The sequence below is a fragment of the Silene latifolia genome, chromosome X, assembly GCF_048544455.1.
Source record: "Silene latifolia isolate original U9 population chromosome X, ASM4854445v1, whole genome shotgun sequence".
NCBI lineage: Eukaryota > Viridiplantae > Streptophyta > Magnoliopsida > Caryophyllales > Caryophyllaceae > Silene > Silene latifolia.
In genome coordinates, this window is record NC_133537.1 from 2,934,699 (window position 1) to 2,957,659 (window position 22,961).

The 22,961-nt window shown below is 34.2% G+C and overlaps 4 protein-coding genes across 4 annotated transcripts; all 4 read left to right on the forward strand.

The window, feature by feature from the left end:
* The first annotated feature begins 4,223 nt into the window (after window positions 1-4,223).
* Window positions 4,224-5,091, forward strand: LOC141621145 (auxin-binding protein ABP19a-like). Its single transcript, XM_074437838.1, has one exon. The coding sequence runs from the start codon at window positions 4,247-4,249 to the stop codon at window positions 4,877-4,879; it is 633 nt and encodes a 210-aa protein (XP_074293939.1). The 5' UTR covers window positions 4,224-4,246; the 3' UTR covers window positions 4,880-5,091.
* A 1,892-nt stretch (window positions 5,092-6,983) lies between these two features.
* Window positions 6,984-7,781, forward strand: LOC141621147 (auxin-binding protein ABP19a-like). The gene has a single exon (XM_074437839.1). It carries the CDS (start codon window positions 7,052-7,054, stop codon window positions 7,682-7,684), a length of 633 nt encoding a protein of 210 aa, XP_074293940.1. The 5' UTR covers window positions 6,984-7,051; the 3' UTR covers window positions 7,685-7,781.
* Window positions 7,782-10,917: 3,136 nt separating this feature from the next.
* LOC141622252 (uncharacterized) lies at window positions 10,918-14,749 on the forward strand. The gene is made up of 2 exons (XM_074438299.1): window positions 10,918-11,110; window positions 13,993-14,749. Exons 1-2 carry the CDS (start codon window positions 11,029-11,031, stop codon window positions 14,493-14,495), a joined length of 585 nt encoding a protein of 194 aa, XP_074294400.1. The 5' UTR covers window positions 10,918-11,028; the 3' UTR covers window positions 14,496-14,749.
* Window positions 14,750-15,723: 974 nt separating this feature from the next.
* Window positions 15,724-22,618, forward strand: LOC141622254 (uncharacterized). Its single transcript, XM_074438300.1, has 10 exons — window positions 15,724-16,167; window positions 16,546-16,621; window positions 17,750-17,891; window positions 17,984-18,301; window positions 18,384-18,531; window positions 19,884-20,828; window positions 20,936-21,174; window positions 21,281-21,354; window positions 21,773-21,908; window positions 22,250-22,618. Exons 2-10 carry the CDS (start codon window positions 16,566-16,568, stop codon window positions 22,274-22,276), a joined length of 2,085 nt encoding a protein of 694 aa, XP_074294401.1. The 5' UTR covers window positions 15,724-16,167; window positions 16,546-16,565; the 3' UTR covers window positions 22,277-22,618.
* Window positions 22,619-22,961: the final 343 nt, after the last annotated feature.

Consider the following 22,961-nt stretch of genomic DNA (forward strand, 5'->3'; position numbering starts at 1 on the left):
AAAATCCTTTTACGTGATTTGTGATATGTCAAATATGCGCAAATGAAAGCTGATTAAAATCAATTAATAATACAGGTATTCGCATAATCGAAAACTGAAGTAACTCAATGGAAGCTGATTAAAATCAATTAATAATACAGGTATTCGCATAATCACATTACATGAAACCATAATATTATCAAACAAAGATCGCCAAACATGCAACACCCTCACTAATTAGATATTAAAATTTTATCAACAAATCCGAAATTTATATAAAACACACGATTATAATTGTTGTGACAAAAACTAACATTTCACAGCATCCATAATTTTGTAGCTAGTACTATAATAAATTGCGAAACTAAGAATTTGAAAAGAGCAACCCGTAATAATTGGATCATTAAGTCCTTATACTTCATCCATTAAACAATATTAAACAAAAATGTGCTTTGACATTTCTCCAAATTTTCCACCTTGGGGATTCAACCGTATACTTCAAAATAGGTAAACTAAGCATTCCACTCAATCATGTTTTCTATCAAAAGCCATTTTGAATAGGCATGTGTCTCATGTGTATAATTAAAGAAAATGAAAATTAAATTTAAGGTGTACAAAAGAATAATGTAGATGTAAATAAACTTTTTAGATTCCTCTCATCTTTATTGTTAATAATAATTGATAATTAATTCACTCCACTAATTTAACATCTAACACTTTTTTTAAATGATAATTTTTGGACTTTTCACTCCATTATTTATGCTACCTATTATCCATGTCAATAAGATTGAGATCCTTGCAAATTCAATTTCATTCTATGAGTGTTATTTTTTTAAGGAAAAATGATGATTAAACAACACATGTCAAAATAAAGCATACATTTGAAAGTTTTTGAAATACTAAATTTTTTTATGAACCTAAAAATAATTAGTCATTTACATTCATGTTGTCAATCTTATAGTTAGTTTACAATATAGTATTGAGTCGAATAAATAAGTATTTGTTTAAGTAATTCTAATATTTCTCTTCTTAGTCTTCTTTCTTCAATAAACCATCCCTACATAAAAAAAAAAAAATCACTTAGTCATTAATTTTTGTTATTAATTTAAGTTTCTCTTAAATAATGGAAGAAAGATGACATTGAGTCTAAAGATGTAAGTATATTTACCTTTGAATAACACAACACCACAAATCTCAATATCCCTAAATAAGAAATAAACAACAAATATGCGAGGTTTAAAAATGTGATGTACTTCATAACCAATGGAAAATAAAATAAATAAATGAATTCTTAATATAAAACCTTAATACATTTACCTTGATGCTGATACAATGATAAAAAAAAAAAGTTAGTGACATATACAATTCTTTTCGCGATAGCGGTACAAAAATATTTACTTAAATGTTGTCTCGCAAATGTTGTCTTCCGTCAAAAACTTATAGTCAATCTTGTAGTTAGTTTATAATATAGTATTGAGTGGAATGAAGGGAATAGTTGTTTAAGCAATTCTAATATTTTCTTTCTCCATATAGTATTTTTTCTCCAATGAACCATCTTTAGGGAAAAAAAGGACAAAATCCACCGAGTAATTAATAAGAAATAAAATGGTGAAATTTGATTTACGTGATATTAATCTTATCGTTATTAATTTAAGTTTTTCTTTAAATAATAATAGAAAAAGGGCATTGAGTCATAAAGATGTAAGTATATTTATTTACCTTCGAATAGCACAATACCACAAATCTTGATAGTTCCTACATAAGAAAGTTTTAAAAAGTGATGAGCAACCAATTGAACTTAAAAACAAATAAATGAATTATTAATTTAAAACCTTAATACATTTACCAAACCTTAATAGATTTACCTACCACAAATGTTGATAGTTCCTACATAAGAAAGTTTTAAAAAGTGATGAGCATTTCATAACCAATGGAACTTAAAAATAAATTATTAAATTATTAATTTAAAACCTTAATACATTTACCTTACCTTAATACACTTACCTTGATGTTGATATAATGATAAGATTTAAAAAAGACTATTTACATATACAACTACGATTTTGTTGGCGATGAGGGCAAAAAAATATTGGCGTGAAATTTGGCTCACAAATGTTGTCTTACATCGAACATTTATATCCAATTGAGGACGCATGTTATAACTTTTGGGTGTCTTTTTATTATTATCATCAAATTTAATATATATAATAATTATGTAGTAAGGTTTTAGGACTTTTGAGCATTCTTTTCATTATTAGAAAATTTAATATAAACATAAATATGGAGTAAGGAAAAATGAAATGTTAAAGGTTTGCTTTAATTTTTATTTTATTTTTTATTTTTTTGTTGACAAAAGCCACCTTGTTTAATGTTAAATATGTTATTATTTACTCTTAATATTAACAAACTATTTATTTTTTTAATAAACGGAGTAAATTATGTGATATTTATTTGTTGCTTAAAATATTCTAACAATAAACGTCGAAATTTAAAATTTAGTATGAATTTTGATTTTAATTGTTGTTTAATTTATCTACAAACTTAAAAGTCTAAAGTTTAATATTTGTTATGCTATTTGCATTTAATATTTTTTTTTTCTTTTTTACTTTTAAAATTAGAAATAATGATGTAAACCTTGGTGTAAATTTTAATTATAAATTATGAAATTTTGATGTAAATTTCAAAGGGATATATAAATTTTGGAAAAAAAATATATTTAAATTAATGTCATATAATAATAAGTTGATGATTTATATCACATTAACTCGCCATGTCATATTAAAATTTGCCATGTCATGTGTAATAAGTGACGTGGCTTTTTGGTAGTATAAGGTGGCATTAACTATGTGGCATTTTAAGTTCCCCTTTTAATAGTATTGTATAGATTATGTCAAATATTGCTCCCCACAAATCTAATACATCGTGCTTGATCGTATAGTATTTCTTAAGCAAGAAAGTGGGATCACAAATTTATAAGCCCCTTACTTGCCATAGTTGCCAACTTAAGCAAACATAATGACATTGACAGCATACCACAATGATTTCTTAACCAAACATCCTACACTCCTTACTAATGTCATTCACATAATCACAATATCAAATGTGACTATGTGAGTCTTAGTCCATTTAATGTCAATTTATTTCTAGATAAACATCTTATAAATTTAGTACAAAACTAAGGCAAATGAGATATCGTCGTCTGGTGATATTGACTTTTAATATCACTCTTTCATAGTCTCACATGTAAAATATGAACGTATAGTATGTATTTCGTTTTTCATAATGTGGGATCCAGGATCCTAGTCGTGTATGTAAGAGGGTGAGAGTTCAGATATTGAATAATCCAGTAATCATTTGTTTACTTTTACTCTTGGTAAATAGACCTAGGAAGGAGAAGGGATCATTTGTGGTGGTGGTGGTTGTTGGATGACAAGTACTCGATAATAACGAATGTTGTCGGATTTGTGCCTTGATTCTGTTAGTCGTCGTTCGAACGACTATGCGGGGGTCTGTATTAGGTCTTAGAGAGTACTATATAAACTCTCTAAGCCTCTACCTAGCAGTCATACCGTCTGAATCTGTAATCTGAAAACTCCTCACATATCAATAAAACTCTCTCCCTTCTGCCCCGTGGACGTAGCTAACACACCGTTAGTTAACCACGTAAATCTGTGCGTTTTGTCTTTATTGTTTTATTTGTTCTTTCTTGCTTCTGTTACAACAAATGTGAAATACAAATTACCTATTATAAACATTCATGAATTCATGATATGAAATGTAAGCAAACGAATACCACACCAAAAATGAAATACGTAAATAAATAATCAGTCCGTCTCATTGAAGACGGTCACTATCCGTCACAAGCTGAAAACGGATAGTGGCCCTCTCACAAAATGCAAGTGGGGATATCCATTTCACCTCCCTTGCACTATTCATTTGCATTTTGTGAGAGGGACACTATCCGTCTTCAACTTATGATGGATAATGTCCGTCTTCAATGAGAATTTGTGATAAATGATCGAGACAAAAGGACTACTCAGTAGTAGTTGGTAGACTTCTGAACTACCACACCAATTCTTAACCATAAGGCCATAATTACCTACAACCACACTTAAAATTCATCATTGGATAACTTAATAATAACTCTATTAATATCTCAACAAGTATGAAGTTATGAACCATAGTAGCACAATTAATTTCTTATATCATTCAATTTTAGAGAAAAAAATATTCGTACTTAATTAGTTACTTACTTATATCATCGAATATGATTCTACGCATTTTAGTTGTATTTTCACTCGTTATCTCATCCTCTTATGCTAACACAATAGCATTCGACTATTGTGTCGCGGACCCAACCCTTCCTCATGGACCGACAGGCTACTCATGCAAGGATACAACAAAGGTCACGGCTCACGACTTTGCCTACTCGGGTCTCCGTAAACCCGGTAACACGTCCAATGTCTTCAAATTTGGGGCGTCGGCCGGTTTTGTGGATCAATTCCCGGCCTTAAACGGGTTAGGGATATCCATGGTTCGAGCTGATATGGGTGTAGGGGGAGCCGTGCCCATACACACGCATCGTGTGGCTGAGCTTCTTATAGTGGTCGAGGGTACGATCATTGCTGGATTTATTAATACGAATAATACAGCTTTTTATAAGACTATTGAGAAAGGTGACTTGTTTATTATTCCACCAATGCTCGAACATTTTCAAGTCAATGTTGGAAAAATTCCGTCTGTGGTATATGCTAGTTTCGCTAGCCCGAATCCTGGAATTCAAGCTGTTACTGGAGCTCTTTTCCAAAATGATTTGCCTAGTGAGATCGTTCAGAAGATTACTTTGTTAGATCGTGCGCAAATTAAGAAGCTTAAAAGGATGTTTGGTGGGACTAATTAACTCGGTTATTAGTAAAATTTACGGTCTTTTGGTCCAAATGTAATTTTATTATTTTTGTCTTTTTGAATTGTTCCATTATAAGTTTGTGTACGCTAATCTATAAAGTTTTTTCATGTCACATGAAAATAGGAAGATTATTAGGGAAGAGACGAATAATTAAATGTTTTCTTGTATGATTGAAACAATAAAATGTATGTACAATGGTAACGATAAAAAGGGATATTTGATGAATGAGAAAATACACGATATTTCATCATCAATTTTAACTCGTAACCGGTAATATACTGAGTAGTACAGACCAAATTGATATTTACAAGTTACAACAAACCTAAACCATTTTAAAAAAAAATAAATAAATAAATAAATAAATGTCACCTTTCTCGAGCTATTTCACGTACAAGTCACCTTTCTCGAGTTATTATTGCCAAAAGATTATTTGAATTGAGATTTACTCCGTCCTTCGTAATCCGTATATAAGTGTTTTAAACAAGCTAAGGTGATGAGAAATCAAGTTAATTAAAAAGTTACTTCAAGCCTTGTGAATTTTGAATTCATTATAGAACATTGATTTATGGGATTTGGCCTATTTCTTTTTACTTAATTTGTTCATTTCGTTTAGTTTAGTTTAGCTCTATTCAGTTTAATTCAGCTCTATTAAATTTAATTCAGTTCAGTCTATTTGTGCACTTTTTTCTTACCTCATTAGTGCTAGTGGAGTCTATTATGATATTCAACGCAGTATCAAAGGCCGAGATTTTGTTCTTGGTGACAAAATATAGCTGGAGAAGGAGATGGTTAATCCGATTACTTTGTTCATCTGATTTAATTAAGTAAAAGTCCAATCACTCCATAAATTAACAAGTCACTCCATCAATTATCAACTGAATTATATATAGACTGGCATCATAGATCGTGCTAGGGATGGCAATTATCACCCAAACCGAACCGAACCCGAATCGAACCGAAGGAAAAAATTCGATCCAAACCCACTCTTTAAAAACCCATTCCCAATCCACTATTTAAAAACCCATATCCATATCCACTATTGGAAAACCCGAACCAAATCCAAACCCGATCCATTCATACCCGAACCCGATCCAAGTGGATATTATTGAAAATTTAGGCTTTATTAACCTTGAAATTTAAATTTTCTTATATATGATTAAATTTTTATGTAGTCAAATCAAGTTTCGTATTGGGTTTTGGATTATGCAGTGGATCGGGTATGGATTTGGAGCGGGTATGGTTTGAAAAAAGTATAATGGATCGGGTATGAATTTTAAAATTTTGCATATGGATCGGGTATGGATATGGATCTGGGATCCAATAAGTAAGTAGATCGGGTTTGGATCTTGCAAAACCCGATCCAACCCGACCCATTGCCATCCCTACGTGCTACATACTTATAATTATAGAATGGACGCATGTTCTAAGCTGTACATGGTGTAGGCCGATTTATAAAATATTCCCTTTGTTTTAACAATAGCTTACATTTGATTAAAATATTTCTTATAAAATAATAAAAGTATAAACATCATGTTGAAACGAACGGAGTATGAAATTTAAGAGCTTGAGTGAATTGTTATCGAAATATTTAATGCTCATCCACCGTTAACAAGTTCACAAATTCTTATTTAAGTCGGATATATTTATCTTAAATTTAAAACGATTTAAATAATGTATTATGTACATGAGACAAAGTTGATTCATTTCTAACTATCCAAGTGGATGTGTTCTATTTGTTTTAATTTTGAGAATATTAATGTCTTAATTAAAAAGACCAATCTTAACAAGTTAAGATCCCCAATTGGGTTGCCCACTTGCCCCTAGCTTGTCCGTCCACTGCATAGGTGGTGGTCTCAACTCCAATGCATCTATGTTTGTGTTTGAAGTCTTCAGAGACTTTTTCAATAAAAGCGTCTAGTGAATCATCCCATATTTTATCCATACTATATTTTAATATCTTGGTCGACATTTGAACTAACGTACCAATAATTCATAACAATAATTACGTAAAATCAACATACATTAACATTTAGCATTAGTTGACTTTATAAAACTATATAAATACCCCATGTGTACGAACCATATAGTATCTATATACTTGTAGTAATACAACCTCATTAACTCTCTACTCATACAAATTCTTCCTATTTTCCTACTTATTCGAATATGAATCTACACATTTTAATTGTATTTTCGATCTTGGTCGCGTCCTCGTATGCTAACACGATAGAATTTGACTATTGTGTCGCGGACCCAGCCCTTCCTCATGGACCGACTGGCTACGCATGCAAGGACCCAGCTAAGGCCACATCCGATGACTTCGCCTACTCGGGCCTCCGTACACCTGGCAACACGTCCAACATCTTTAAATTTGGAGCCTCACTCGGTCTGGTCGCCCAATTCCCAGCCTTAAACGGGTTGGGAATATCTATTGTTCGAGGTGATATGGATGTAGGAGGAGCTGTGCCCTTACACACTCACCGTGTGTCTGAGCTTATTGTAATAGTTGAGGGTACGATTATTGCTGGATTTATTGACACGAATAATACAGCTTTTTATAAGACTCTTGAGAAGGGTGACTTGTTTGTTATTCCACCTACACTCGAACATTTTCAAGTTAATGTTGGAAAAATACCGTCCGTGTTATATGCTAGTTTTTCTAGCCCAAATCCCGGTGTTCAAATTATTTCTAATTCCCTTTTCCAAAGTGATTTGCCTACTGAGATTATTCAGAAGATTACTTTGTTAGATCCTGCTCAAATTAAGAAGCTTAAGAGAGTGTTTGGTGGTACTAATTAACTTTGGTTATTAGTATAAAATGGTGACTTTCGTGTATGCATGATTGAATTGTTTGTAATAATTGTGACCACATTTATTGTTGGTTTGGAATTCAGTTTATCGCTTGTTTCATTTGGAGTTGACTAAATTATTGATCTTCAAAATTCAATAATGTGTAGAGACAGAATATCCTCTTATCGTGGGGTTTATTTGAGTTGAGATCATATATTCCGTATTATTAGAGTCTCATCTCATATTACACAAGTAATAATATCGTGAAATTAGTCAGATTTTTGCACAAAATCGTAATTCATATGCGCTTAACAGGAGTACATTTATTAATTACAAGTTACAACAATAATAAATTGACAATAAAAACTTTGGATCAAGATAATTCGGTCGACTATAAACAAAATGTGAATGGTGAACATGTCATTTTTTTTAAATGTGGTGCAAGGTCAGTACTCAATATAATACTCCTATACGGAAAGGGAGATTCAAATTCGTGACCTATTGTTATAAAACCTTCGTCTTAATCACTAGAATGTAAGGATATAATAATACAACGCAAATGTTGAAAATTATTTTTTAAGAAAAAAAGGAATGACCATAACGAAAAATACTGGTCAACATTAATGTATATGAAGTGTGATTTGTGAACAATAGAAAAAGGCATATAAAAATGTACTCCGTATTTGTTCTCGATTATTATTACTAACTAGGTTTGGTGCCCGGCTACGTCCGGGCTACATTTATTTAACATTTAAATTTTATTTTCTATGAAATATGATTTCTCTATATTTAGTTAACACATACATTTACAATTTATATATTGAAATTATGATGAGAGGTAAATTAATCAACAAATTATAAGACACGTTTACCTCTCCCACTATTAATATTATTACTTTCACTACATCCCCTTTTAATACTATTACGTCCACGACTTGTTCGGTTACTGTTGTTTGTTTTACTATTCCTGCTATTTTTACGGTTAACCTGTTAGTTTTGTCAAGCTCGTATATTTAAATAAATTAATATTTTCTTAAAATCGAATTGTTAATCAATTTTTCATACTCTTTGCGTTGTTCCTACTGTTACTTTCATTACTTGTGCTGTGACTACTATTACTTTCATTTCTCCCGCCGTCATTATTTTTTCTTTCACTACTCCCGCATTTATTATTGTTAAATTCACTACTCCCGTTGCTGCTAGTATGACTTTCACTACTCCCGTTGCTATATATTATTGTTGCTTTTACTACTCACATGGAATGTTGTTGCTATCATAATAGTTGATTATCTAGTTGTATTAGAGTTATATATTTAAATAAATCTGAAATATTAGATTAGAATATTATTTAAGAGCAATCATTATTATTTACTAATTAAATTACAAATCTAATGAATTATGGAATATTATATTTTTTGGAAATCTGAATTGATTTACTTACCTTTTAATAGTTTCCAAAATATAACATATATTTATATTTATGTATGTTAAATAATTAACATATTTATACTAATTAATATCATAAGTGGGCCCGTTTATTTAAGGAAAATCGCCATAATCTAATATTCTCTAAATTTATACTTTTAACCAAAACTATATAATATTTACATTGAAGTCCCTTGTTCAAGTCCATCACATTTTTATTTAGCGATTTAAAACTATATAATATAATTAATGTGTATAGATTTATTTAATTACATGGAAGTCCCTTGGTTTCTGGAATTAATATATAGTATTGATTGATGAAAATAAAGAAACGTCACCAAATAATAATAAAAAATAATTTAGAATAGAAATTAGAAAATGTATAGTCGTGAAAAATACTCCATACGTTGATTAGGTGAGCAATGACGCATGGCACTTGAGACTTGACAACATATCCTTCCAATTAGGATTCTCTCTATTTCCTCTCACAAACCCATTTAATAATATTATCCCTTATATACTCTATTAATCTTTTATGTTTATGCATAAATCGTAAACCGTTCGATGTTGACAGAATACAATCTCGTACGTCGAAAGGAAATGGACTCTCCATTTCTTTAAAGGAAATGGAGAGGATCTTGACTCATATCCTTCCATGGTTATGTGATTCGTTAGTTTTTTTTTTTGGTCTAAACCATCCGGTAATCCGAACCACATTGGGCCGACTAATCCGGATTTCGGGGCGTGTCCAAGGATTACGGTATTTAAACCCCTCCCAATCGCAGTTGTGGGGGATCGATCCGCAGACCTCCCTACCAAGCGCAGCCCCATGCTACCACTGCGCCAACCAACGATTGGTTATGTGATTCGTTAGTAACGTGCACTTCTCCCGCATTATTGTAGGTTAGATAGACGAAAAAAAAAAAATAATAATAATTCGAGCTCTATTATTATTATTATTATTAATAAAATCAAATTGTTTAAGTATGTTACAAATGAGATATTGCATTATGTGTCCCCACACACACACCTCCCAAAAAAAACATATTGCATTGACGGAGTTGATGTATTATTTTAATCTGAGATTTTGTAATAATGTTTGATAATTATTAGTTTTAGATTTTTTATATCATGTCCTCAAATGGATGATTTTTAATAAGTGGGAAGAAAATAAGAGATATATTGTAAAATAGTGTTTAACAATTGATCCATAAGGCTCGCTAATTCTACAATCTTCTCTATTTTGGTGAAGCTACTCTCAGTAACTTAGTAAAATGAAGGGTATATTAGTCTCTTAATGTCGCAAGCATATGAGAGTTGACTTTTGAAACAATTTCTGAGTAAAGATTAAAGTAGCAGTTTTTAAAGGTTTTTTTAAGTATGGAGCAATTACAAAAATGATGGTTATGTATGAGAGTAGTTACTAAAAAACGCTATTAAAAATGTTAGCATATGTCTAAACATTGGTGGTACTGGAATTTGAAGTCAGCGGGGACGGAAATTTTCAGCGAGGACAAAGAGGTAATATTATAAGATAGCCTCGAATAAAGTCAAAAATCTTAGCTAAAAATTTCAAAATTTTCGAAAGTAGTTGACCAGTATAACCCGACCCGAATTTTTATTGTTGCAAAATGATTATTATGTACAAATAATTTGATATAGTTGACCCGAAAATGACTCGAACCCGAAATAATCGAGCCCGACCTAAAATATGCAAATCCGAAATGACACGTCCTGAAATTAACTTACTAAAATCCGGCCCGATTGACCCGTTTATCAGGTTTAAGTCCATTTCATTGTCCATTCGTCCCTCCCTTAAAACCTCGGTTACCTTTCCTCTCAAGAACTCTAAAGCAAAACTTTAGATTTTTTCTGGTGAAGAATTTTTCAGCATCATACATTAAAATTGAGCAGGTTTTTCAGTTACCATGGCGATGAAATTATTCCCCACTCGATTTCTTCAACATATCTCTCGCAATTCGCTTCTCTGCTCACATCTCCATAATTCTGGTAACGTTTTCCCTAATTTATTACACTTGTTAATTCAAAAATTTGTCATAAATTTAAGCTATTTATGTTATAATTGGTCGTACTCTTATTTAATTAGCAAGAAAGATTATAGTTGTTGATTTATATTGAAGTTTATCGTTTATCAATAGTTGAAAGTGATTAGCTAGGGTTTTTCGATGAAGTAACTTATTGTCGATTTTAGTGATTTGGTACGGCAGCAATTAGGTGGTTGTTTATGGTTATTATTGCCGAAACGTTTTGAGAAAGTTCGATTAGATTGCTACTCAACTATTGTAGATGCGTGTATCGATGAAAGGTAGCATTTTGTTATGGTTACTGAGGAAATGTAGCACATGGGCGGTTAAGGATATCTGTCACCGTCTCTTGGTTCTTTCCGGTGTAGAATTTGACTATGTTGACTCATGGGCGGAGCTAGGAGTTGAACTTCGAGGTAGCAAAAATATTCACCACAAGGCGCTATTGGAATGGACATCGACTATATCGTTGCTAACCAGAATTTGGAGTGATAAATATTATTTTTTCTCAAACGTTTTAGGATTTAAGGATACAATTTAGTAATTTATCTCCCCTTGCCCAATATTTCTTTAGGATTTAGACATTGATTAAGTATTGGTGTCTATATATTTCGTATGGGGATTGCACTCAGGCTATAGATTAGGAGATGGACTTGTATGGAGTATGAAGCAATAGATATTTAGTTTTGGGATTTGCGAAGTGTGACCCTTGCCATCCAGACAAATTTCATGTTAATATAGGGGAGCAGAGCTATTAGGAAAAATGTTTAATGTGGGAGCATCGAGAAGTTCCCATTGGCGTTTGTTGGTTGTTCATTGTGTAGATTGACTGTGGTGATGTTAAACTTCTAGTGGATACTGTTGCATAGGTAAAAGATGCATGCCATGGAGTGAGGAGGAACTGATGTTGAGCTTGGAGTGTTCGAGTGTTGATTTAAGAGTTTACCAAGAGTTACAAGTTACAACCCTATCATACAAACTTTTGAGCTGGATAGGGAATATTTAGACTAGTGTCTATCAGTGAACATCTCAGTTAATTGAGATTAAGATTGTAAAAAGACCTTGTAGTTTATAATGTAAAATTCAGAAGTTCAGGGAGTATAACATAGAGCATACAGAAATTGAAGTAATTAATGGGTACTAGCACAAGATCTAAATTTGATGGGTGGGCATCGAGGTGACTTTAAGTTTTATCAGTAATCAATCTACTCCATAGAAAATGTGACGAACTGCAAGATAGAAATCATGGTCCATTAGTGGGACAAGTGATTTGTGCCAGTAGAACCCACCAATTCTTTGATTGGGTGATGTGAGTTCCGTTCCCCTATCAGTGAGTCTTCTTTATGAGCTTTTCTAGCTGTTGGTTTGTAGTATATATCTCTGAGACCTCCCCAATATGGCGAGATTAGAGATATGTTTATTTTAGCTCAATAGCTCACCTCAAAAGGTAACTGAAACCTGAAAAGGTAACTGATAAGGTAGCTGAAAATTAGGAACTGATAAGGTAGCTGATTATATAAAAAAATGTTTGGCAAACTAATGAAAAGGTAACTGATTTGGATGAAATGACGTAAAAGGATATAATAATTATTTAATAGTATAGATTTAAAGGGTAAAAACGAAAAATCAAACCAAATCAGGTACCTGAAATCTCAAATGCTACTCTAGGTAACATTTCATTTCAGGTAGCTTATTTGGTTAAATAAGCTACTTGCCAAACGCTTACAAAAAAATAAGGTACCTGAAATTTTCGTCAAATAAGCTACTTTGACCAAATCAGGTACCTGACATGCCTTGCCAAACGAAACGGAGCCTAAATTTCAAAGACTTCTGATTTAAAATGTCAATTATGTTCTTTATTACCTTCATGCCTTTTATCAGAAGTGGAAGTTTGTTCAGTCTGAGGTAGACCTAGAAGTCAATTGAAGACCATATTCACATGAAGGTGGCTGAAATTAAGAGTTATGTGGTTGGGATTTGGGAATCGATTGAGATTTAATCAACATTAACTTAAGCAATTGAGCCCTCAAAGAGCTGGTTGAGGGCGGCCCTGAGGAGTTGAGGCAATAAGATTTCGTCCATGTGAAATTGCATGCACTATATTTTGGATTGTCATGTTTACCTTATTGTATTCTCCGGAGTTAGAAAGACTGAATGTTCTTACTTGAAAGTTCAAACTAAGTAATTTGGGGAGGAAATCTGTATTTACTTGACTTGCTTTGGAAATGGACAGAGTAGGGGATCCTGGGTTTATCTCAAGGGGAATTGTTTTGGGTTCTTTTTACTATAAGAAACGCCGGACCCAATAATGTTTCCTGAGTGACAAAACCCCCGGTCCCAGTAGTGAAAACCGCCACACAAGATGGTGTTTCTAGTCCAAACCCAGGTTTCCCGTAATTAAGTTTTAACCAACCCATATTAATTGGAACATGAAATGTGGGAACCGAGTCAACCGACATATATGAAAAACAGAGAACGAACTCCCAAGCTAGCATATTTGACCCCTCTTACGAAAATTCTTGCTCTGCCATTGATAGTTAAACAAGCGTAAAACCCAAAGTAACTTGTTGGACGAAGCCTTTTGGTTCATCTGCTAGTCTGATACTGCTGTAGTAGTAACTTCTGTGATAATTTGGTATCACTTGTTTTCTGACTTTGTAACTGATTTGTATGTTCGATCATGTTTGAGGCCCGTCATTATTGTGGCTGTTAGCTGGCATAGTAGTCTAATTTGGAGTTTTGCTTCCTGTTGATCAAACTAGCATGTGTGTTGTTGGCTTAGTGCATTATTTATCCTTATTGGAATGTCTGACATGTTCTCATTTGTTTTTTAATGCATTCTTACAGAAACACCTTGTCAATTTCCGTCTGTTGCTAATACAATAATTAAAAGATATACAAAGTTAGCTCGAGGAATCCAGACACAGACAGAAGCATATACCCAAAGCACTGAAGTTGCCGAAAAAGCTGGAGTTGGTTCCGCCAAAGTCGGGTTTCTTTCAGAGTTAAAGGCAGATGCCATAAAAGCCAACTCAGAAATATCAAACAGGTCCTCTGCAATGTCTGATTTGAAGGTATCCTCAAGACATGATCTTGCCATGGTGTTTACCTGCAAAGTGTGCGAGACAAGATCGGTGAAGACATGTTGTCGTGAATCATATGAGAACGGTGTAGTAGTTGTGCGTTGTGGTGGATGTAATAATCTCCATTTAATGGCAGATAGGCTTGGATGGTTTGGGGAGCCGGGAAGTGTTGAGGATCTCCTTAACGCCCGTGGGGACGACATCAAAAGAGGTGCTATTGATTCCTTAAATTTGACCCTCGAAGATTTGGCCGGGAAAAAGCTTTGATCAGAGGTTTATTTCTGAGTTTGTCACAGTTTTTGCTGTTATTTCAAGTGCAGTTAAGCTTCAGCTGGGTTGTGGTAGGGTTTGGCTTCGGATTCCGTTATGTATTTTTAAGTTCTAATGATACATTTGTCATTTATGTACTGACTACCGAGTATTCCCTCTGCCATTCCCGAAATCTGTACTCTAATGAAAGCAATATTACGTGATGACTCATGAATCATGATATTATTAGCTTCATGATTTTCAATTTCTTTGTTCTTTGTAATCGGAAGTAAAACCAAATGAAATGTAGTCACTAGTCAGTATGTTCCTTGTAACTTTGCAAGTAAACGAGATTTGTAATACGGAGTACGTATTAAAGTGACATCCTAACAAACGTACCACACGGGAAAAGAGACATGCTTCACTTGACCACCCGATAAAATGGCAAAACTCCAATAAAATATACACGTATGTTTTAATGCATACACTACGGCTTGGTGTATTATAAAATGGTGGTGTAAATTTAAATTGTTAGCACGTGAAAAACAGTTAAAATAGCAAATTAATCCCATATGATTGTTGTCGAGTACTATAATTTACCCCCTTTAATTTTTAACATGCGCAAATTAGTCCTATACTTCCTATGTTTTAGTTTATGAAATAAAAATAAAAAGTATATAAATAAGAGTAATGATAAATACAGCCCTAAGTGCTGTATTTAAGAATTAAATTACTTCCCATAATGGAATTAAATTAGGAATTTATGACACAATTACGCGTAAATTGAAGTCATTAATGCTTGATTTAAGTTTTTCTTTCCTTTTTTTATTACATCTAAATACAACCCAAGCGATTTGTATTTATCATTTTAGGTTCATAGACCATACATCCAGGGTAAAGTACTCTTATTGATTATTTTTAGTTTTATTTTAAAGTTTTGAGTTCGATTTAGTATAAAGTTTTTGAAAGACATTTACTAAAATATTACCTAAAAAAATATAATATTGCTCAAAAACTATATTTATAAAAGGTAATATGCTCAGAAAAAATGTGTATATGCTCAAAAACTACAAGGTTTGAGGTACTACCTCGGATGTGTAACCGTGTAATAAATAAAAGTGGTAAATGAGAGTAGTTGTAACTTGTAAGAAAAAGGGGTGGTAACATGGTTTTACCGGCGGTACTGGAAAACCGTATACCGAATCTGTGTCATGAATAACTAATAAGGATACGGAAGAGTGTGGGTGACGTGAGGCATATGGCCTCTTCGGCTATTCTAAACTTCTCCCCCAATAACACTCCTCCATATTTAACTATCTTCTTCTTCTTCTTCTTACTACCTTCCTCATTAATTAATCTTCCCTTATCTTCACACCATTTTAATTTCTCCCAATTCCCAATAAACCTACATTATATTACCGCCATTATTAATTAATAGTATCATAATAATAATAACTGCTGCATGCACTTTAATTCATTGCTTTACGCTTTTTCTCATCATCCTTCAATTTAATTCAATTCAATTTTATTTAATTCAACTCAATCTCATAGGATTTCGTGACTCGTGTTGTTGCAATCAATCAATTTAATTCATCATATCTTCACACTATATCATACCAATACTAATACTAATGTTGTCTTGATTCTCAGTTTTTTTCAAATACATGCAATTTTATCAATTATTTCTCAGGTGATTTTTTGTTTTCTTACTTTTCTACTTGATCTCATTCAGTGGCGGTAGTCCCCCTAGTTCCGCCACTGGTCTCACTTAGGAGTTACTCCGCTCGTCTCAGTTGTTTGTTTACCTTTGATTAAAATACGTTTCAAAAAGAAAAGAATATAAAAGGTAATCAAATGATTGAGACGGAGGGAGTCAGAATGTAAGACGGTGGTATAAGTCATTATTGTGGAATCGGGTGCATTAATTAATTGATTGATAATTATGTCGGTACATAACATGATAATCACAATAATGACTTATACCACCGTCTTACGCTAATGACCCAACCACTGGTCTAATTGAGAATTTCTGTGTTTTTTTTTTAAAATTTACCGTTAAATTGTGCAGTGTTTCAGGGCGAAATTGTGATGGGAAATGATGATAATGGCTGCTGTGTTTTCCCTTTAACCAGTTTACAAGTTGGGTGAGTTTTTTTTTTTTTTTTTTTTTTTTACCTTCATTTGAGATGCTCCCTCCGTCTCAATTTGTTTGTTTACCTTTGATTAAGATAACCTTACAGAGAATAAAAAGGTAAATAAATGAATCAGACGGAGGGCGTTAATTGTTTGTAAGGCATTGCTGTGTGAATTGTAGAAATTTTATATACAAGTTTGAAGTAGTAAGTCCTGCAATAGATTAAGAGAGAATGGATGCTTGTGTAATTTGTAGTAATGGTTATCGAAAAACTGCAGAGACTTTTATGCTTCCTGTTTTTGGCACCGAGAAACCCTGAATTCAAGCATCGTAGCAACTTGAATGTCACCTTAGGCATAGAATGAATTGGTTCGGAAGAGCTAGGGATTGGGTTCTTCTAATTGGTATTTTAGTTGCAACGAGGAGAGGGTTTCTTAGACATTGATCATATGGGATTAGCAGGGAAGTGAAAATAATCGACACAAAACGTAGGTGCAATATAGCTGTTACTGGATAACCTGCCGGCTCTGATGTCACACCTTTCAATTTCCATTTTATTTAAAATTATGTATGTGGGCCTTGGAGTTAATAAATGCCATGTCGACCGAGTTACATAGAATCTGAAGGTTGCCAGTCTTGCCACAAGTCACAACCACATTTTTAGGCCAGGATAACCAACCCCGAATAACAAACACGGCAGGGGTGAATTGTTATAGAGTTATGTGTGATCTGAAGCGATGGTTTCTTCTTGGGTTACTCTCCAAGGATCGATTAGGTTGTCAAACTTTATGGACTCCGTATAAAATTGTTAACTAGCCGGGTGAAAAATTTGGTTCCCATTATCTGCAGGCGACTCTAGCCAATCTTTTGCTGCAGATGTGAGTCAAATGTAGAGAAAGTTTATAGGATAACAATTTAGGGTAAATATTATGGGTTCGCCTTTGTTGAGTTGACACTGAAAATCATAGCATAAAATAAACTTTTGTGAGTCTCATTAATCTTCTTCTAGTTTGTCTTATCGTAAGTTCAAATCCGTAAAATAGTTAGTATACCTTGAGTCAGTTGATTAATGCATCGGCTAGGACACGGTACACTACTGCCTCCTTTGCATTAACTGTTTCTTCCCGGCACATCGCAGGGACTTGCAGTCGTATCTTTCCCATCTCAGCCTTTTTCTGGCTACCGAAAGCAACAAGTTCTATATATTAGTGGACAATAGGCCATGGCTCGAAGGTCTAGGATCGCGTCCAGCACACTTGTGGCAATTGATGGTTACCAAGGTAATTCATGTTGATGAAAGTTGATGACTTCATGCTCCCTTGTATTAATAGCCTTGGACCTCATGGATCCTTTTTTTCTTCTCTTGGTGCAGTCAAGGTTGTCTCCTTTTGCAAATAATAGAGCTCGGAAAGGTAAGAAGGCCGGTAAAGAGAAAATAGAGAAAAAGGCTGACAACAGAGGAACTAATTATAGTAAATGTGCAAAATCTACTAAATCCAAATTTTCTGAAAGATGGTTCACGCTGATTGATGCTGCTACGTTATCACAAAAGAGGTCACTGCTACCAGTTAAGAAGCTTAAGAACTCATTGCAGCTAAACCATAAACTTCACAGGACTTTATTTGGTTTAATTATATTTGAAGTTGTGTGGGCTGATATCCGTGGCATGAATTATCTAAATGAACTTCAGGTACTCTTTCTTCTATCTTCTCATTAGATGGCACTTTTGCGTATAATTTACCCTTTGTTGACTTGTCGTCATACATCTGCAGACTGATACATCTATGGCTTTAGAATCCAAGTTTATGAGACGATGGGAATTTGACAGTATAATGGAAGCTGTCGACAGTATGTCTTCCTGGTTTTCAGGGACAGATCATGAGCAGAATGTCCTGAGAGATTATCTGCTTGCCACTGTAGGTAACTTGTTCAGCCATGGCATTTTGTCCGTTAGAGAACCATATATTATACTACGCTGAAAACTGTGGGTTTTATTGCTCTTGAGTACGTCAACAACATCAGCAACAACATCAGAGCCTTAATCCCAAAATGATTTGGGGTCGGCTGACATGAATCATCCTTTGGAACCGTCCATTGGTGAACGCACACCTCGATGCGAAAAAAAAAAGTAGAAAAGAAAAAGTGAAAAACAAAAGGGCAGTGAAACATAAAACAAAGGCCGAGTAAACTTATAGGTTTTAAAATCGAAGTCCAGATTTCTTTTATAAAATAAAGAATAAAACGATTTTCAAAACCGAAGTAAAACTTAAGGGTCCGCAATACCGTAAAAGTGAACCAAGTATTAATATATAAAAAGTTGTTGGTAAAAGGTGTAATAAAGCCGAAAAAACAAATATTTTTTTTAAAAAATTAAATGAAAACATGAAATATCTCAAATAACGTCAAATACTAAAAATCCACTTGTATCATTGCCCTCCATTGTGCCCTCTCGGTCACCATTCCCTCATCCAGCCCGAGGAATCTCATATCGTGTTGTATCACTCTCAGCCATGTCTGTTTTGGCTACCGACACTGTCCGCATTAACATAATATCTGAAACGGTGGAATGTAACGACTATTGTTTAAATTTGTTTGTGGCACAAAGACCAAGGCAAAAGAAAGTAGGAGACAAATACCCAAATTTACCCTGGCACCATCCATTTCTCTCCTCCCCACCCCAGCATTTCCCCGCTCCACCCTCTCTATCCCTTCCTCACCATTGCCAGCTCACCACCCTCTCCAATTTCTTCCTTAAGCCCCTATACCACTGATTGACAGAGGATTAAAATTGAATGATTTTTGAGTGTGGTCAAATCTAGTTGTGTGGTTGGGGTTACAAAAGTTGGATGTTGGAGGCAGGTCAGACCCAAATATGGGTTTGGGCTTAGGTCTGAGATTGGGTCAAGGTGGTTGAGAAGGCTAAACTAGTGTCAGCTAGTCGATTGTTGGTGGGTAGCTCGCTGGTGTGGGTTGAGTGTTGATCGCGATAAGCTTTTAATTACTCGGTTGATAACTTGAGGGTACCACTTTGGTGTGTAACTTTTGTAATATATTTTTGAAGTAATGATGATTCTTTACTTACACTGCCAGTTGAGATTTTATCTTTTTGCCAACTGATTCAGTGATGGAATGATGCTGATGTATATCTTATTACTATGGAAACACCTAGGTCTAAGTGGTTGATAGTGTTATATTTACTTCTTAGTCTATAATACTTCTACATATCAACTTACCAGATGTCTCATGACTGCAAGGATTTTAAACTTCTGCAGATGACATTTTTTTTGATGCTGAAGAAGATTTCTCAGATGAAGAAACTTTATGCTTTTATGATGCTGTTGTGGAAAATGATTCATCTTTTGGGGCTCCAATTGATTTGAGTGTCTCTCTTGAAGAAGCAGTTGAAGACGACGTCAAAATCTTGCGTACTCCCCCACCACCCAATGAACCTTATAAAAGAAGAAAGGTCACAAGATCTGACAATACTCGAACTGAGTTTGGTACCTTCTCAGAAACTCCAAGAACTCCCCCCAAAGGAATTGTCAACCCATTAAATCATAATGCGATTAACATTGAATCTACTGAATACAAAGACGTGTTACTTTTATTTAGATTCAATGACAGAGACCTTCCTTATAAATTAAGAGACATAGTCATGTCTGACCTGCGTTTACTGACTCTCTTGGAATCTGGTCTTCCATCTTGGGTTATATTTCTTCAATCATACCCCGTCTTTTGCCATGTTTATCGACCATGGATGTGTCCTCTTGCAAGAGCTTTGTATGTGGTCATTTCAGTTGCTACTGTTGTTATTGGGTTTTATGACCTATACAAGAATGTCCCACTACTTAAGGCAACTGCGTCTCATTTGTTTGGACCCTTGTTTGATTGGATAGAAACTTGGGAGATGGTGTCCAGGGTCAAGTACCTGGGAACAATGCTATTTCTACATAATTTTGAGAAGGCCGTTAAGTGGATGTTGATGATAACTCGGACTACAAAATCATTCTTTTCCGTTCTTGCTCAGCCAATATTAGAGCCGCTTATGGAGTTTTCCAATTTATTTGGTCCATTCTGGACTCTCTGTATTCAAATGGCAGAGAATTCCTTTTCAGTCATCTGGATTATGCTCGGATCTACTTGTAGTTTTCTTGGAAATATGATCGAGATTGTCGTATTGCCAATCTGGTGGATCCTGTCAATTATCTGGATGGCAGGTAATTTGTCAACTTATATGATGCCTTACTCTTAATGAGATTATCTGAAGCTTCATATAATTCTGTAGGTAACTGCTGTAACATTATTTATTTTCATCTTTTTGCAGCAATGTCTATCATATTGCCGATCTTGTGGGCTTTCTGGGAAATCTTATATGCTCCTGTCCGTTTGATTCTTGCACTAACAAGTTCTATAGCTTATCTTTGTACCCTAGTATATGAAATGCTTGGGGAAGTGTGGTCTTCTGTTTGTAGCTTATTTAGCATTGCTTCAGCTACTGAGAGAACTGTTACAACATATGAGGCATCGATGTGGCGCTCATTGTGGAATGATCTTTTCTCAAAAGTGCTTGCCAAAACTCTCATCACTTCTGAATTTGAGCCTTTGCTTTGGTTATTTGCGTGAATTGCTTAGCTTTTTTGCTTACATCTTGTTTTCTTTCCTCTGATAGGTCTTTCGTGCTGTTAGAAGCATTCTGAATGGGTTTGTTGCTTTCTTCGCCGCTTGCAACAGACATCGACTTAGGTGCGTTATGGACATTGTTTTATTCTTTGCTTGGTTCAATTTCACTTCAAGTTTCTGAATTATCACGTAGCTTTAAAAGCAGGTTTGTCGTATAGATTTTGGAGGCCTTGTTCAAAATATTGAAGTGAGGCTCCTAAATTAGAAGAAAAAACAAATAAACCAACAGATTAAATATAAACTTCATATCTTATACGGAGTATAAAAATAATACTTGTAATAAAAAAACAAATTGTTCTTATTTTGAGCTTCAATCTTCAATACAAAGTAATAAGGAAAACCAAATTCTTATTTTGAGCTCTATTACTCTTGCAAAACTATCTCCGCCCCAAAAGAGCTCAATTACACATGCAATTATAAGGTATAAGCTCTTTCTTGGGACAGGAATGTGATAATTTTAATTTTTTTTCTTACTGTGCAGTATATATAACCACATAAAGGAGCTCATCCAGAAACTATCCGGCGAACCTTATCGATCAGAGCATATAGATCCTCCTCATAGAAAAAGGCACGTGGGCTCACATCATCCGACGCCGATGTCTAAAACCCCAAAGTTGGTGAGTTGTTCAAGAAGTTGATGTTTGCAAGTCATTAAGTAACACACACTTGAATTTGCATCTTTGACTTCAACCATCATATCTGAGCTTATCAGTCTGATAATATAAAAGGGTTCTATAACTCTATTAGAGAGAATCATGAACTATAGGTACATAGTTTGGACGGGGAGGGAGAGGGGGTCGCGAACCAACTTTGTTCTTATACAGGCGACATGGTTTGAAGTCTGGCCAGATGAACGGCTAAACCCTGAACTATGTATCAGTGTGTTGCCCTCAATCTAAAAGAAGTAGGTCGTTGTGGTTGTACATTTACCTAATGATTTTGATATGTTTTATTACAGGTAAAGTCAGTCGATAAACAAATGTAACATGTAGAGAAATAGGAGTTGATTCGGGATACATTCATTCTTCTTCAACAGAGAGAGTCTTACCATTTCCTCATCATCAGGCAAATACAGTTACACCGTTTTACCTTGTATTTGTTAATTCTTTCTACAGTCACCGTGTCAATAGCTTGTTGTATAGATACAAAATGAGATGTAAATAGCATACGTAATGTGTAAAATACTAAAATTTTCCTGCAATCAATTAGTCTTGATCTGCAGATATCAGCAAATTTGGAAGTAGTGTATAAATGTCAATCTACTTCATCAATCGACCGATGTCTCTATCTATAGAATTCAATCAAGTATTAGCTTCGTTAATCATCATTTCTGTTGCATGTTTACATTATCTGGTTGGTTTTACTGACGGTTTTTAAGGGCCAAAAGTTGCGCTCAAACTGTAACAGGGTGTGGCCGTGTGGGTAGTGTTTGCATTTAACTCAAGGGTGATCCTATAACGCCACGCCACTGTGCCTTTGTATATTGCCATGGCCAAGTGGTTTAACACTTTGAGCTCAACTTTTGGTTAATTCAAGAAGTCAGCAAAGGAGTATGAAGTATAAATAACAGCTGGTCTCTCTTGTGACGGGGGCAAATGTGACCATTTTACAATAAAAATTAACCATTCACAACTCGGGTGGAAATGTTTCCTTTGGCAATATTTGAACAC